This window comes from Lynx rufus, unplaced genomic scaffold, assembly GCF_022079265.1.
Source record: "Lynx rufus isolate CCGP_SWC_20201006 ecotype Redwood Valley unplaced genomic scaffold, mLynRuf1.p SCAF_1, whole genome shotgun sequence".
Lineage (NCBI taxonomy): Eukaryota > Metazoa > Chordata > Mammalia > Carnivora > Felidae > Lynx > Lynx rufus.
Window position 1 is genome coordinate 20,524,463 of NW_025814823.1, and position 15,336 is coordinate 20,539,798.

A 15,336-nucleotide genomic window follows, 5' to 3' on the forward strand; every position below is an offset into this window, starting at 1 on the left:
GTAATACTTTTTTTTTTAATTGTTTTTTGAGAGAGAGAGGGAAAGAGAATGAGCAGGGGAGGGGCAGAGAGAGAGAGAGGGAGGGAGAGAATTCCAAGCAGGCACCACGTTGACAGCACAGAGCCTGATGCAGGGACAAACTATGAGATCATGACCTGAGGCCAAATCAAGAGTCAGAGGCTTAACTGAGCCACCTAGGTGCCCTGAAGCAAAACTTATTTGGTATATTTGTTACAACAGAAATAAATTCAGGGGCACCTGGGTGGCTCAGTTGGTTAAGTGTCCAACTTTGGCTCCGGTCATGATCTTGCAATTTGTGAGTTGGAGCCCCGCACCGGCCTCTGTGCTGACAGCTTGGAACCTAGAGCCTGCTTTTGATTCTGTGTCTCCCTCTCTCTCTCTGCTTCCCCACCGCTCATGCTCTCTGTCTGTCTGTCTCTCTCTCTCAAAAATAAACATTAAAAATTTTTTCTTAAAAAAGAAATAAATTCATAGTATAAGTAGAAAGAATAAACAGTGAAATAAAGCTAAAAATAGAAAAATGAGAAAAAAATGAAAAACACTGAGTTCACACTAGGATACATACAATATAAAAAGACTGGAAAGAAATATTTCCAAAATTGTTATTTCTCAGTGGCAAGATGATAGATAAATTATTTCCTTCTTTATATTTTTCTGCATCGCTAAAGTTTCCATACTGGGAACTGGGTAAAGTTTCCATACAGCACTGGGTCTGTATTACTGTTCTAATAATATTCTACTATTAAAATATACAGTATAGTATAGCATAGTATAGTGCGGTATAGTCTAACCTATACTATTCTATACTGATAAAGCAGAGCCTCACCAAATGTCTTAGACTCTTGCAGAGAAATTAGCTCCGCCTAGAGACCTCAGCCAGCTTGGATCCTCGGCGTTTCAGAGGCAGATGATAAAACAGGCATGAGAACATGCAGATCTGACCACTCCAGCAGGCAGCCCATTCCACTTTAGCAACAGTCATACCTGGAAAGGCAAGGTATACCTAGAAAGGCAGATATTTATTTATTTATTTATTTTTTCAATGTTTATTTATTTTTGGGACAGAGAGAGACAGAGCATGAACGGGGGAGGGGCAGAGAGAGAGGGAGACACAGAATCTGAAACAGGCTCCAGGCTCCGAGCCATCAGCCCAGAGCCCGACGCGGGGCTCGAACTCACGGACCGCGAGATCGTGACCTGGCTGAAGTCGGACGCTTAACCGACTGCGCCATCCAGGCGCCCCGAAAGGCAGATATTTAAAAGGCACAGATAAAGGACCTCTGAACAAAAAGGCTGGGAGTCCTCAGTGGCACGCCTCTGCTTTCAGAGGCACTGGGCAGGGGAGGGCTCTGGAGCCTCAGGCCAAGGTGCCCAGCACTGAGGAGCCGGTGGTGGTGATGCAGGCGGAACGCACGTGGATTCTCTCCGGCTGCTGGCATGCACTGGGGGTTCAATACGTCTTTACATAAAAAGGATAGTGGACAGAATAATCACAAGATGCGTAGGTGGCCGAGAAGGTACCGCGAGCTCGCACACTCACAGGGGAGAGGCTCGGAGGGAAGGTTGCCTGGAGGAGCCAGGGGCTGAGGTTAAGAGACAGGCAGGCATGTGCCAGGCAGAGAACGTGAAGATGAGCAGGCAGGAGAGTCCAGGCAGACCCAAAGTCACGGGCATTCAAACAGAGATACGTTGTATAACCCCAATAACCCTGAGTATTTTAGTGAGTAGTATGAGTGCAGAGTGAAATAAAGGCAGAAATAGAAAAATGAGAAAAACTGAAGAATACTGGAATTCATTTGTGGTCTATACAAATGGCTTAGCTTTGTGGAAACTAACTTTGAACCAGGCCTTGAAGAAAGGGGTAGGATTTGGATAGAAGTGTAAAAGGAGGACAAAGGGCAGTGTAGCCAAGACTGCAGGAAAAAATGGCACGTGAGACATGCATCCTTCAGTGAATGTTTACCGAATGCCCACTCTGTCCCAGGTCTGGGACTAAGATCTTGGGGTGCAAAGGGGAGCTTAGGAGAAAGAGCTGTTTTCCCCACTGTAGAGATGAGGAAATTGAGGCTTTACAAAGAAGATGCAATTTGTCCAAGGACATAGAGCCAACAAATAGCATAAATCTAGTTTTAGGTATGTTTTATTACAACACTTTAGAAAATACTGATAAGTTGTTTGTGTCTTAACATCATGGTAAAAGCTTAGAGGATATGGGAAAAACCCATGTGCCCCCCTTTTCTGCTATTCAAATAAAAAATTATGTTTTCTTTAGGTAAATACACAGTAGTGGAAGTACTAGATCATATGGTATTTTTTTATTTTTTTAATGTTTATTTATTTTTTGAGAGAGACAGAGTGCAGTGGGGGAGGGGAAGAGAGAAAGGGAGACCCAGAATCCAAAGCAGGCTCCAGGCTCTGAGCTGTCAGCACAGAGCTCAATGCAGGGCTCAAACATAGGCATCATGACGTGAGCCAAAGTTGGAGGCTTAGCCGACTGGGCCACCCAGGTGCCCCTCATATGGTAATTCTACTTTTAATTTTTTGAGGGACCTCCATACTCTTCTCCACAGTGGCTGTACCAGTTTGCATTCCCACCAACAGTGCATGAGGGTTCCTTTTTCCGCACATCCTCACCAATACTTATTTCTTGTCTTTTTGATTTTAGTCGTTCTGACAGTTGTGAGGTGACATCTCATTGTGGTTTTGATTTGCATTTCCCTGATGATGAGTGATGGTGAGCATCTTTTCATGTGTCTATTGGCCATCTGGATGTCTTCTTTGGGAAAATGCCTATTCAGGTCTCCTGCCCATTTTTTAATCAAATTATTTGTTTTCCTGATATCGTGTTGTAGAAGTTCTCTCTATATTTTGGATATTAACCCCTTATTGAACATATTATTTGCAAATATATTTTTCCATTCAGTGAGTTGCCTTTTCATTCGGTTGACGGTTTCCTTCACTGTGCAGAAGCTCTTTATTTTGATGTAGTCAAAACTTTTTTTAAAAGCTTTTTATTTTGACATGCTTTTGTTTCCCTTGCCTTAGGTGACCTATCTAGAAAAAGGTTGCTATGGCCATCCCTATATTTATTATAGCATTATTTGCGGCAGCCAAGATATGGAATCAACCCAAGTGTCCATCAATAGATGAATGGATAAAGAAGATGTGATTATGTGTGTGTGTGTGTGTGTGTGTGTATGTAAAATGTATGTGTATACGTACATACACAATGGAATATTACTTGGCCATAAAAACGATGAAATCTTGCTATTTGCAACAACATGGATGGACCTAGAGGGTATTATACTAAGTGAAATAGACAAAGAAAGACAAATACCGTATGATCTCACTTACATGTGGAATATAAACAAAACAAAGCAAAGCAAACAGCAGAAAAGACCCATAAATACAGAGAACAAACTGACAGTTGCCAGAGGAGAAGAGGTGGGGTGAAGGGGAGTGGGAGACCCAGGTTTCAGTTACAGAATGAGCAAGTCATGGGAATAAAAGGTAGGGTATGGGGAGAACAGCCAATGTGACACAGCAGCTACACTCGTGGTGGGCACAGCACACATAACGCACAGAGTGGCTGGAAGACTATGTTGCACACCTAAAACTAACGTAACATTAGGTGACAACCATACTCAAATAAAAATTGTGAACATTTCTTACTTTCCTTTTATGAAAACTCTTTTCTGCCCTGGAGGATAAATATGTGAGAGTTAAAAGTTCTTATAAATATCCCAAATCTTTCGGAACAATTACTAGCGGGACAGTATCAGGCTCAGCTTGACTGCACAACTGACAACCGACTAAGTTCACCCGCTTCAGAGTGTGCTCAGATAGGGCAGATCCAGTGGCCGTCTGAGAAAAGGTCGGTGGAACCGCCACCAAAAAAAAGCCTCGTAAAGACAAAACCAGCCTCAGGATTTGTGTGGAAAACGTTAAACATGCTCCATGCTGGGGAACTCAGAGACTCCCGTGCTGCTGACGGCCTGCGGAAGACTATTCAGTAAAAGACAAATCTCCCAAGAAGCGGAGCTTAGTTATTCAGAGATTGTCTAAAACCAGTGCTGGAATTGTGCCCCATCTCCTACCAAGTACAGTACAGGTTCCTGCCCTGTGAATAAGCTCTTCTGAAAGTAAGGAAGCTTTCAGCCCACACGCTAGATTTCCAAACACAAACATGCATACGTGTAAACAGTGTTGACAAAAAACCAAAAAATCTGCTTACAGTTTTCTTCTGACATTAACCATGTGCCTTTAGGTAAAGGAGGAAAAAAGTTTTATTTATTTATGCGTTTTAGGGTCACTGAAAAAAAGTCATTTGGGTCTATAGCAATTCTTCCTTTACCACATACTTCACACTATTATTATTATTTTTTTTCAAATAAGAGGTGTTTCTTGTGGGCTTATTAAAAAGTTACAAGACTCGAATCAGAAATAACATTAATATAAATTGTCTCTACCATTAATTACAAAAACTACTTTTGCCTTTTAAAGTTGATTTTTTTTAATCCTTTAATTAGAACATGGTTCTAAAGCCTGCATTCTCACAATGCTTTCAAATCTATTTCTGTATTCTATTTGGAGAGACAAAGAGGATCGTATTGTTTGTGATCATCGTGCTGCCTCTCATAAAAGGCTCATTAATGTATTTGGAATGTCTAAGGTAGGCAGGCAGGCCGGCCTGTGATTCTTACCTCTCCCTCAAAAGCAACCCATCCTCTACTGTGCAAAAGCTGGCACGATTCACGCTGTGGGGAAAGAACAAATACAATTCTTCTTAAAATGCTTTTGAACGTGTGTTTTCTGGAGATAAAGGTGAATAATTTTATTTCAAAACTTGTCTACAGCTGAAAATGTGATGTGGCATCTACCTTGATCTGGGGGCTTTGTAATCAGGGGGCTGAATGAGGGATGCTTTCAGCCTAAGCTAACCCAAATCAATTTAGTGGTCCTGAGATCATTTCTGTCCTTCCTTTCTTCCCTCACACAACATTAGGGTTTTCCAATGTTTTGACATCTCCTTGGAGATGGTCCAGCCACAGGGTGCAGCCACACAAACAATCCACACAGACTTCTATACTTGGTGAATCGGTTCCCAGCCCACCTTTCACGTTAGGGTCTATCCCAACCTAGTAGAGCTGACAAGTGTACAAAACTTAGACTAGAGAAAAATATTAAGAATATGACTTAAACATTTATTTTTAGGGCAGCAAAGAGAGACAGAAACTTATACCAAATTCTAAAAGATAGAGATGTTAATGGTCTCTTACAGTAACTAAAACTGTGAATAGGCTAGAACCTACAGGCCTTTTTGGAGAAACACTGAAGACCATCCCAAACTACAAGAAATGCTTGTCTTGTTTGCATGGGAGGCAGTTCTGTCCCTGGCAGCCTATGAAAGTCAAGGCCCTAAGCCTTACTACCTCACAAGTATCCTTTCCAAGTTTCAGTTTTTGTTTCTCAGGGAATTTTGACTTCTCCAGAGGAATTAAAAAGCAAGAGGCCTAAATAGTCCTTTTTAATATATCCTTCAACGTATAACACAATGTTATTGTAGACAACTTGATAAACAACATGAACTAAATGGCAAGAAAAAAGTGTCATCCCAAGGACCAGTGGCTTTGCATTTGCCTCATGGGTAAATCTCTAAAGTTCTATTCATCTGTTGGCTAATGAGCTTGTGTTCCAGTGACAGAGTAAGTTCCTCCGATCCCAGAAATTTCCTAAAACTGAGTACAAACGGCTTCCACCAAATATTCTTGAAAAATCTTCTATAATCTTTGTTTTCTTAATTAAGGGCCCAATTTCACTGGCGCTAAAGTGCTCACTCCAAGGAGGATATAGTCTCCTCGTCTCAAATGCATAGCTTACCGTAGCTGATTTCTCATCTGCTAGAAAAAACCCACAAATATGTATCTGTGAAAGATGGACCTCATACCCTGGACTTACACGCACACCCCTGAGGATACAAATTCCGGCCCACGAAAAGAGAGCTAAACCTGGGGCTGGCCATTCCTACTCCTCCCTACCCACTCCGAAGGGCTGTCTCAGTGCAGGGGTTCGAAGTGGTGTCCACAGACCGACAGCATCAGCGTCACCTGGGAACTTGTTCGAAATGCACGTTCTCAGGCCTCTCCCGAGAGCCACCGAATCAGAAACCCTGGGGGTGGGGCCCAGTTCCCCAGGTGACCTACGCCCTCAAGTTTGAGTGGCATTGTTGCACTGCAGGAACTGTGAAACCACCAATGTTTGTACGCTCAAAGCCTGCAGGTGGCACTAAAGGCCGGCCGGACAGGCAGGAACAGGAAGCTCAAGTAGTGGTAAAGAACAAGCCAGCCAGACAACGCAGCTCCTGAGCAGCTGGCTCAGCCCTCTCCAATGAGTTCACAGGCCACAGGACATCTCAGCTTTGAACGGGAAGCAGACTGAACTTCTCACAGTCCAGCAGTAAACACATTAAACCTAAAATTTTCAGGGATATGGAAATTGCATATATTTCCTGCATATATTTCCTGAGCCTGGGTGGCTCAGTTGGTTGAGCATCCGACTTCTGTGCAGGTCATGATCTCACGGTCTGTGGGTTCGAGCCCCGCGTCGGGCTCTGGGCTGACAGCTCAGAGCCTGGAGTCTGCTTTGGATTCTGTGTTTACCTCTCTCTCTCTGTGCTCCTCCCTGCTCATACTTTGTCTCTGTCTCTCAAAAATAGGTAAAACATTAAATTTTTTTTTTAATTTTCAGGGATGCAATAGTTAATGAAGGTTTTTGTGGGTTTTTTAAAAATGTTTATTTATTTTTGAGACAGAGAGAGACAGAGCATGAACGGGGGAGGGTCAGAGAGAGAGGGGACACAGAATCTGAAGCAGGCTCCAGGCTCTGAGCTGTCAGCACAGAGCCCGACTCGGGGCTCGAACTCACAGACCGTGAGATCATGACCTGAGCTCAACCGACTAAGCCACCCAGGCGCCCCAGGTTTTTGTGTTTAATACGATGAGGATATATGCATTTTCAAGAATGAAAATGTCAATACCAATTAAACAGAACAAAATAAGAAACTCAAATTATCAGCAGCTGTTGTGTGTATCCAAATAATAATAATGCACTTGATTGTGAAAGAATTGTAGTTCCTACCCTTAAAATCTCACTGAATTGATGTGACAAAAACAAGAAGAAGATTTTTCTAATGTAAAACATGTATACGAGTAGGCCTTTGCTAGATTCTATCAAAACCCTGAAATTTGCTTTAATGGTTTTAGTATATATACATCTCCGGGCACCTGGGTGGCTCAGTTGTTTAAGTGTCGGACTCTTGATTTTGGCTCAGGTCCCGATCTCAGGGTCGCAAGATGGAGCCCCATGTTGAGCTTGGGATTCTCTCTCTCTCCCTCTCTCTCTGCCTTCCTCCCTCTCTCTCTCTCTCAAATACAAAATTTTTAAAAAACTGCCTATACAAATCTCTGGTGAAGATATGAAGCAATGGGAACTCCTGGGTATACACGCCAGGGAAATGAGTGCCTCTTTCTACCAAAAGCCTCATAAAAGAATGTTCTTAGAAGTGTAATTCATGGGGTGCCTGGGTGGCTCAGTCAGTTAAGCATCTGGCTCTCGGGTTTCGGCTCAGGTCATGATCTCAAGGTTGGTGAGTTTGAGCCCCGCATTGGGCTCTGTGCGGACAGTGCACAGCCTGCTTGGAATTCTCTCTCTCCCTCTCTGTCTGCCCCTCTCCCTCTCTCTTGCTTGCTCCCAAAATAAATAAACTTAAAAAAAAAAGTGCAATTCACAATAGTTACCAAGTGAAAACAATCAAAATGTCCACCCACGGCAGAGGAAATAAACAGTATGGATATTCATACAATAAAATACACACAACAATGAAAACACAAATCGACCAATAAACCAAACCACTGCTACACATAATATGGATGAATCTCAAGAAATACTGCTGAGTGAAACAAGCCAGACCTATAGGAGTACACACTTACCCAAACAGGCAAAACAAATCTCTAGTGACAAAGGTCAGCACTGACCCGTGGCTATCCAGCAGCAAGCATGAGCTTGCTGAAAAAGTTCTACATCTTGACTTGGGGGATGATTACAGGGGTGTACACGTACGTGTACATAATGAAAATACATGAGTGTATTTGCTGAATTGCACACTTAAATTTGTATACCATATTGTGTGTAATAACTATAAAGGGAGAAAAAGTGAAACATACACAAAAATACACAAAAATATTCTTGACACACTGTCAGGTAAGAATTTTCAATATTCATCATGAAAGTCTAGATTGCTAGATACCTATAACATCATCAGACCATTATTTGCTGTAAAAACACTGCATTTGCTGAGCTAAACCTAAAAATTAAACACAGTGAACCAAGGGTTCTCCTTATTTCCAATGTTATGCCATCATATCAATGTATCAACCTACAAGAGGGCCAAACTTGACGGGCTTGCATTCCCTAGTCCCAAACGCCTTTGATTCTGACACTTTCTGGAGCCCATCGCGTGCGGAATCTCACTATCTATTTCTCCAATCCTCTGCAGACCCCGGATGGCCCCTCACCACCTAGGGGGAGGCTGAAAAAGGGCCTGGCTCCATCACTTCATTAACTACCCACCTGACTTTCTTTGAAGACTTGTCCTAACCCCTACCATCACCTGGGCCTTGTTAGAAAGGTGCACAGCGTCTGAGGCCTTTCCGGGCTCACTGGATCCTATCCAGTAGGAACCCAGGGCTGGGCCAGCTGCCGAGTGGGGAGAGAGAGGAGGACAGCAAACTGCCCCCCGAAACAGACACTTCCGGGCCCCACAGCGTGCCGCGAGACCCTGAGCCCGCGTCATTCTCCACAGGCCTGGGCCGCTCCTTGCAGCCCACCGCAGCGGGAGAAATAAGGCTCGGCCCGTTTCTGCGCTTTCGGCGTTGGGTTGCAAACCCCGCAGCCAGCTGTAAGGAGTGACCAAGAGCGGGTGCGACGCTTTGGGGAGAGAATCTGGTCCCACACCGGGGGCCCGGGGACGCGCAGCGCCCGTGCCCGCGGCGCCCGGGCTCCGCGCGGGAGTGGGACCCGCTGGGGTGCGCGCGCAGGGCCGCGAGCGCCGAGAGCCGACGTGGGGCGCGCCCCGCCGCCCCAGGTGGAGGTCCGGCCGCGCGCCGCCGCCGCCGCCGCCGGACCGCGCGGGCGGAGGGCCGGGCGAGGCGCGCCGCCGCTCGGGGCGGGCGTATTTACCTGGAAGCAGGAACACGTGCTGCCGGGCGCGAGCCCGGTCCCCGCCGTCCATGCTGTCCCTGCCGCCCGCCTTCTGCGCGGGGCGCGAGCAGGCCTCACCCGCGGAGCGCGGGACCTGCCCGGAGCCGGCGGAAGATGGCGGGGGAAGGGTGTATCCCCGCTAGCGCGGCGCGCGGAGGGGCCGGCGGAGCCCGGGAGGCGGCCCGCGGGACGAATTAACTTTCGTTTCCGCAGCCAGCCGGCCGCGCCTGTGAACGTTTTTAAATTTAGCGCCAGGCCGAGGCGACCCGAGAGGTGACGCGTCGCCCGCCGGCAGGGGAAGGGTCGCGGCCTCTCCCCTCCGCTGCGCGGCCAGTGGTAGGTCCTCACCGAGGGCGCGGAGTGACGCGGCGCGCGGGGCGGCCACCCTGGGACGCGGCGGCGGGCGGGGGAGCCTCGGCCCGCGAAGTGGTGGCGCGGCCGGCGGCGGAAGGAGTCCCAGGTGGGAGAGCGAGCGAGGCCGGGCCCCCCCACCTTGGGAGCGGGGGGGGGGGGGCCGGGACGGATGAGGCCGCCGCACCCGGAGGGTTGGGGAGCGCGAACACCAAGCGTGGAGGAAAAAGCCTGCAGCAGATCCGTGTTAAGGACAACTGCCATCAGATTCTAATCCTGATGTCATTCTTGTTAGTATATCTTGTTTGTCGGTTGCATTCTGCGTTGGAATTAAGGTCACAGTATTTTGTGCTTTGTGGATTCATAATGCATTGTAAGTAGTCTTCGAATTGGGCTTAGCTCTCACCACTAAAAAGAGGTGCTCAAAATACGAATTTGTTATTTGGGGAGAATCTTTGTAATGAGTTAAAAATGTAAGACATTTTAAAAGGGATATTTAAGGGGCACCCGGGTGGCTCAGTCCTTAAGCGTGGGACTCAGTTTCCGCTCGGGTCATGATCTTAGGGTTCGTAAGTTCGCCCTGCATGCACTGGCAGTGTGGAGCCTGCTTGGGATTCTCTCTCCCTCTCTGTGCACAACCCCCCCCCCCCATACTCTCTCTCTAAACAAATAAAGTAAAAAAAAGTTGTTGTGTTTTTTTTTTTTTAATCAAAGCGATGTTTAAAAGTTAAGTTCATGAAATTTGGTGATTTAAACTTTGAAAAATAAAATTTTAATTGAAAAAGTGGTACCTGGTACAGGGTTTCTTAAAAGAAAATAATAAATACTTCTCTTATACTTTAAAGAAAAATCTGTCTGCCTCCTACCCCAGATCCCCAATCTCCATCCCCATGGGCAACTACTGTTAACAGTTTCTTGTCTGTTCTTCCAAAAATTTTCCATGCACGTACAAGTCCGTGTCTTTTTGCACGAATGGAAGAATAATATTTTACATAGCTTAATGCACTTCACTTTTCTTGAAGATAGTTAACTTTGGCAGAACTCCATCTATCTCAGCCTTCTGAAAGGAGTTTTAATTTCAGTCCAATTTCCCATGGGGAGTGGTGGTGGCAAATGCAGCTGAAATTGACTGGAGGACACACCCTTCTGCCTCAGGAGGGACATCCAGATGCCAACGCTGGGACAGGCAGCAGATTAGTATTGCTCCGATCTCTTCCCTCCCCCAAGATTATACTAGGGGAAAAGCGTGTGTAGGCTAAATTCCCAGGCACACCATAATCGCTATTAACAGCTACAAGAGAAACGTTACCCACAGTTCCCTTGCTCTGACATACAGAATTGTTTTCATTCTCTGATCCTTTCCAGCCATTGTCTGTATGAATATGTATTTATCAGGAGGTAGTTTGCACAGAGTAAAGACAATTTTGTCTGCATTTCTCCCTTAACATTGTATAAACATGTTTCCCATGGCATCCAGAGTATTGTTAAAGGAGGCATTATTTCATACTGCTAATGTACCAAGGTTACTTAGCCATTCCCTAGTGTGCAATATTTAGGTTATTTCAAACTGTTATTATAAATAATGCTACAATGCATACTATACATGGACTTTGTGGCAGTTCAAAGCAATGGACTAGATGTTCATATGATGAACTACATGTACACACAGCAACATGGATGCTTCATATCAAGAGAAAAAAAAAGATGCAGGACTAATAGAATACCAAGTAGATAAATCAAAAACCCACATAAGGGGCACCTGGGCGGCTCAGTGGGTTAAGCGTTCGACTTCGGCTCAGGTCATGGTCTCGCCGTTGGTGAGTTTGAGCTCCGCGTGGGGCTCTGTGCTGACAACTTGGAGCCTAGAGCCTGCTTCAGATTCTGTGTCTCCAGGCTCTCTCCCTGCCCCTCCCCCGCTCATGCTTTCTCGCTCTCTGGCTCTCTCTGGCTCTCTCTGGCTCTCTCAAAAATAAAGGTTAAGAAATAAAACCCACTTAAAACATTGTATCTTTTAAAAGGATACATGCAGTTTTAAGACCATGGATGGAACACATAAGGAATGGCATCTTCAAAATGGAGGGTAATGGGATAAGGGACAGGTAAAGAATGAGGGGGCAAGGAAAGTCAAATAAGAGAGGAGCCAGGGCACACATGGGTGACTGTCACTATGTTTTATGAATGAGAGTATAATTCACTTTCTGGCGTTTCCGTCCAGGGATAAAAACATTTTTAAAGAATCTGTTCCAACAAACATTTCTAAACGATTTCCTTTATTCACTTAAAATGTTAAATTTGAGTACCTTCTTAGAAGGGGTACCAGTGGTGATATAGGAAACTGACTCCAGAGTCCTATTGTCCTCAGGATAAATAAAGTCCAATATACTAAGCTTTGAACAGAGGGACCTTGAGATCTTGTCCTCACTTGCCCCTCCAACCACACTTCCCACTGCCTCCCTCCCTGTCCACAGTCTAGCCACAAGGAACTGCCCTTGTCACATCGAGCACTTGACACTGTGTTCCCACTGCAGGGACACCTGCTCTCCACTAGCCACATTCCTTCACTTTCTCTCTCTCCACCACCGCTTGGTCAACTTTTACTCACCCACCAGGTCTTATTTAGGCAATTCCTTCTCTACAGCACTCGTCTTGCTGCCCCCCAACACCCTCCCCAAGAATGAATGAGATGCCTCCAGTCTTCCCAGGTACATCACTAGGTAGGGGAGCCCAAGCCTCCACCAGTTCCTTGAGGAAGGATAGCATCTAGTTATTCACCACTTAATCCTCAAAAAATAACAATGGCTTTCTTTTAGTACTAACTGTGACAGCACCGCACTAAACATTTAACTCAGATGATCTCTTTCCATCCTCCTGCAGCCTTAAGGGGAAGTATTAGTGGGATCCCCACATTGTACAGAGGAAGAATGTAAATTTAGAGAGATAACTAATTGCTCAGCATGCCCAACCAGCAAGTGACCGAGCAGGAATACCAACCCATAGATGGCTCTTCACCCTTCCTCCCTCCTGCCCTCGTGTCCAATGTCTAGGATGAAGCTTATGGGCACACCATGTGCTTAGCATATATCTTTTGAATAAATATGTATGTAGATAAATAGGCAGTTATGGTAACAGTGTGGCTTCTGGTATTTCTAAGTTTTACAAACAAGAACACATGGATTTTCCAATATACCAAAAAATATTCCAGAAATTAATTTTTATACTAGTCATGCTAACATGCAAAAAGTCAAGCAGGTCATTCTCCAAAGAATAAGAAAGAAACAGCAAGTAGAGAATTCAATAGAGAATCACAGAAGCTCTTCTAAATGCCAAAAGCAAGAGATGTTCATTTTCTAGTTTAAAAAAAAAAAAAAAAAGGAACTGGGAGGAAGGTGTTCAGAGTCAAATGACCTGTAGCAATGCTTAGTGGTGACCAGAGCAGAAAATCCTTGAGCTAAGGCGCAGAGAAACAATTTCTTTCTCTTAGAGATTATTAAAAACTTATGAGAATGCTTCTTTCAAAACAAAATGCAAATGAAAATTCACATCTATCATCACTTTTACCATAAGAAAAGATTGTTGCCTTGTTTTTGTCTTGTTGCCAAGTGTTCATCTAGTGACAACAGAGCAGACAACATTGAGCATAAGCTGGGGAGGAGAAAAGGATCAGCTCTCAAAAGAGCCAATTGTTTACAAAGGGGACCAATGAGTAGTAGTGAACCATCCTTTCTGGGGAGAATGTTTCCTTTATGTTCACTCTCTTATCCAACCCAACCTAAAATTGGATTATACTTGTTGCAGACGGGCAGTGTGGCACGTGTAAACTAGTGAGATCTGCCAGTTCTAGAAGAAAAATGACTGAAGCTATTAGGAAAGGAAGAAGAACCACCCTTGACATTGAGAAGCTGGCCCGGGGCTCACAGCTGGACCGTGTGACTCTGCCAGGAGACAAAAACAATTTCCCAGAATACCAGCCTCACACAAGCCTGCCCTGAAACCAGAAGAAAATGAGACAAAGCCAGACCACTTCATGGTTTTGGCCAAGCACAGACAAAAACAGGTCACTGTGCCACCCACAAAATGCCACACACCTCCCCTCTCTTAGACCAAATGAGTGACTGCTACTTCTTTACCATGTACAGCTTTATCCTCATTCCAGTTTTCCCTTCCTGTAGATGAGATTCAATTAAGACCCTCAATCACAGAATTGCCCCACTTTCCAACAGCACCCAATCTGGAGGCCACGTCTGCTTCCTTAGGCTCTCCCCCGGGTCACATAACTGAAGCTTCCTTCTAACACTGTCTTACTAAGACCCATGATTTCCCATGGCGTGTATTCACCCTCCCTGCAACAAGTGACAAGTTGAACTTGTTCAACTACAGGTGTGTTTCTAGTAGTCTTTGGCTGAAGCTTATTGGCACTGCTTACACATTCCAGTCTGGGTGTGCATAGAGTTATAAACATCATATATATTTACATAAAATCAAGGTAGCAAGAAATCTCAGGCAACTCAAACTCCAAAATATACTTTTGTGCCTGAACTATCTGTAAAGATAGGCTACCGTGATCACATGAATCAGATAATTAGATAATTACATAGTTTGCTGCATGACAGATGAAGCAATTATCATACACTTCAGAAAATTTTAATAACTTGATGTCTTCATTACTCATTTAATTTACTTTCATATAATACTAATATTTCAACAGTACAATGCTTTTGAGATGTGTGTTTTTAAGCCATGAATTACCTAGCAAGTCAATAAATTGAGAAATGTTTCAAATATCGGCTACTTTTCATTTAAATATTTATGTTCAAAAGCAGGATACAAACTTGTACAGAAAGTATGGTCACAACTAAGAAGAATAACAGAAATAAAAGACTGGTGGCTAAAATCTAACCAGAGTTGTTCTTTCATTCTTTCTTTCTTTGGTGTATTTTCTAAATTGTGCAGTTAATATTTTAATTTGATAATTTTTTTTTAATTTTTATTTTGTTTTTAGAGAGAGGGGTGGGGAGACGGGCAGTGGGAGAGAGAGAGAATCCCGAGCAGGCTTTACACTAGTGTAGAGCCCAACACGGAGCTGGGTCTCAGAGCCAAGAGATCATGACCTGAGCTGATAGCATGAGTTGGGCGCTCAACCTACTGAGCCACACGGGCAGCAAATAACATAGATACAAACAATTATAAGAGAATACCATGAAAAATTATATGCCAACAAACTGGGCAATCTGGAAGAAATGGAAAAATTCTTAGAAACTTACACACTACCAAAACTGAAACAGGAAGAGATAGGAAATTTGAACAGATCCATAACCAGCAAAGAAATTGAATCAGGTATCAAAAATCTACAAACAAACAGGACTCTTCGGCCAGATGGCTTCCCAGGGGAGTTCTTCCAGACATTTAAAGAAGAATTAATACCTGTTCTTCTCAAACTGTTACAAAAAGTAGAATGCAAAGAAAGTTTTCAAACTCATTCCATGAAGCCAGCATGACCGTGATTCCAAAACCAGACAAAGACCCCACTAAAAAGGAGAACTACAGGCCAATATCCCTGATGAAGCTGCAGGAAAAAATTCTCAACAAGATACTAGCAAATCCGATTCAACAGTACATTAAAAGAATTATTCACCATGATCAAGTGGGATTTATTCCTGGGCTGCAGGGCTGGTTCAATATTCACGAATCAATCAATGTGATACACCA

The 15,336-nt window shown here is 44.4% G+C and overlaps 2 protein-coding genes across 4 annotated transcripts in view; one reads left to right on the forward strand and one right to left on the reverse strand.

Annotated features, from left to right (window-relative positions):
* The window catches only part of RNASEH2B (ribonuclease H2 subunit B), a 69,890-nt gene extending 60,276 nt beyond the window's left edge, over positions 1-9,614 (reverse strand). Inside the window, exons 1-2 of one of the 3 annotated variants that reach the window (XM_047079305.1) lie at positions 9,259-9,614; positions 4,725-4,778 (exon numbers count right to left, since the gene is read on the reverse strand). Coding sequence is in view for 1 of the 3 variants with exons in the window: in XM_047079289.1 (XP_046935245.1) it covers positions 9,259-9,310 (52 nt within the window). In the remaining 2 variants the exon portion in view is untranslated. Of the gene's footprint in view, positions 1-847; positions 1,007-4,724; positions 4,779-9,258 lie in introns of those variants that run through there. The other 2 variants (XM_047079289.1, XM_047079313.1) reach the window with 2 other exon arrangements.
* On the forward strand, positions 9,309-14,509 carry LOC124508409 (translation initiation factor IF-2-like). The gene is made up of 3 exons (XM_047074805.1): positions 9,309-9,407; positions 9,529-10,003; positions 13,426-14,509. Exons 1-3 carry the CDS (start codon positions 9,309-9,311, stop codon positions 13,617-13,619), a joined length of 768 nt encoding a protein of 255 aa, XP_046930761.1. The 3' UTR covers positions 13,620-14,509.
* The last annotated feature ends 827 nt before the right edge of the window (positions 14,510-15,336 follow it).

What these genes read in the sequence shown, in the direction of transcription:
- LOC124508409 (XM_047074805.1), top strand. Translation starts at nt 9,309, where the DNA reads ATGCTGTCCCTGCCGCCCGCCTTCTGCGCGGGGCGCGAGCAGGCCTCA. An exon ending in CGGAAGATGGCGGGGGAAGG is followed by an intron (nt 9,408 to 9,528) that starts GTGTATCCCCGC and finishes TTTTAAATTTAG; the next exon opens with CGCCAGGCCGAGGCGACCCG. An exon ending in TTGTGGATTCATAATGCATT is followed by an intron (nt 10,004 to 13,425) that starts GTAAGTAGTCTT and finishes TACTTGTTGCAG; the next exon opens with ACGGGCAGTGTGGCACGTGT.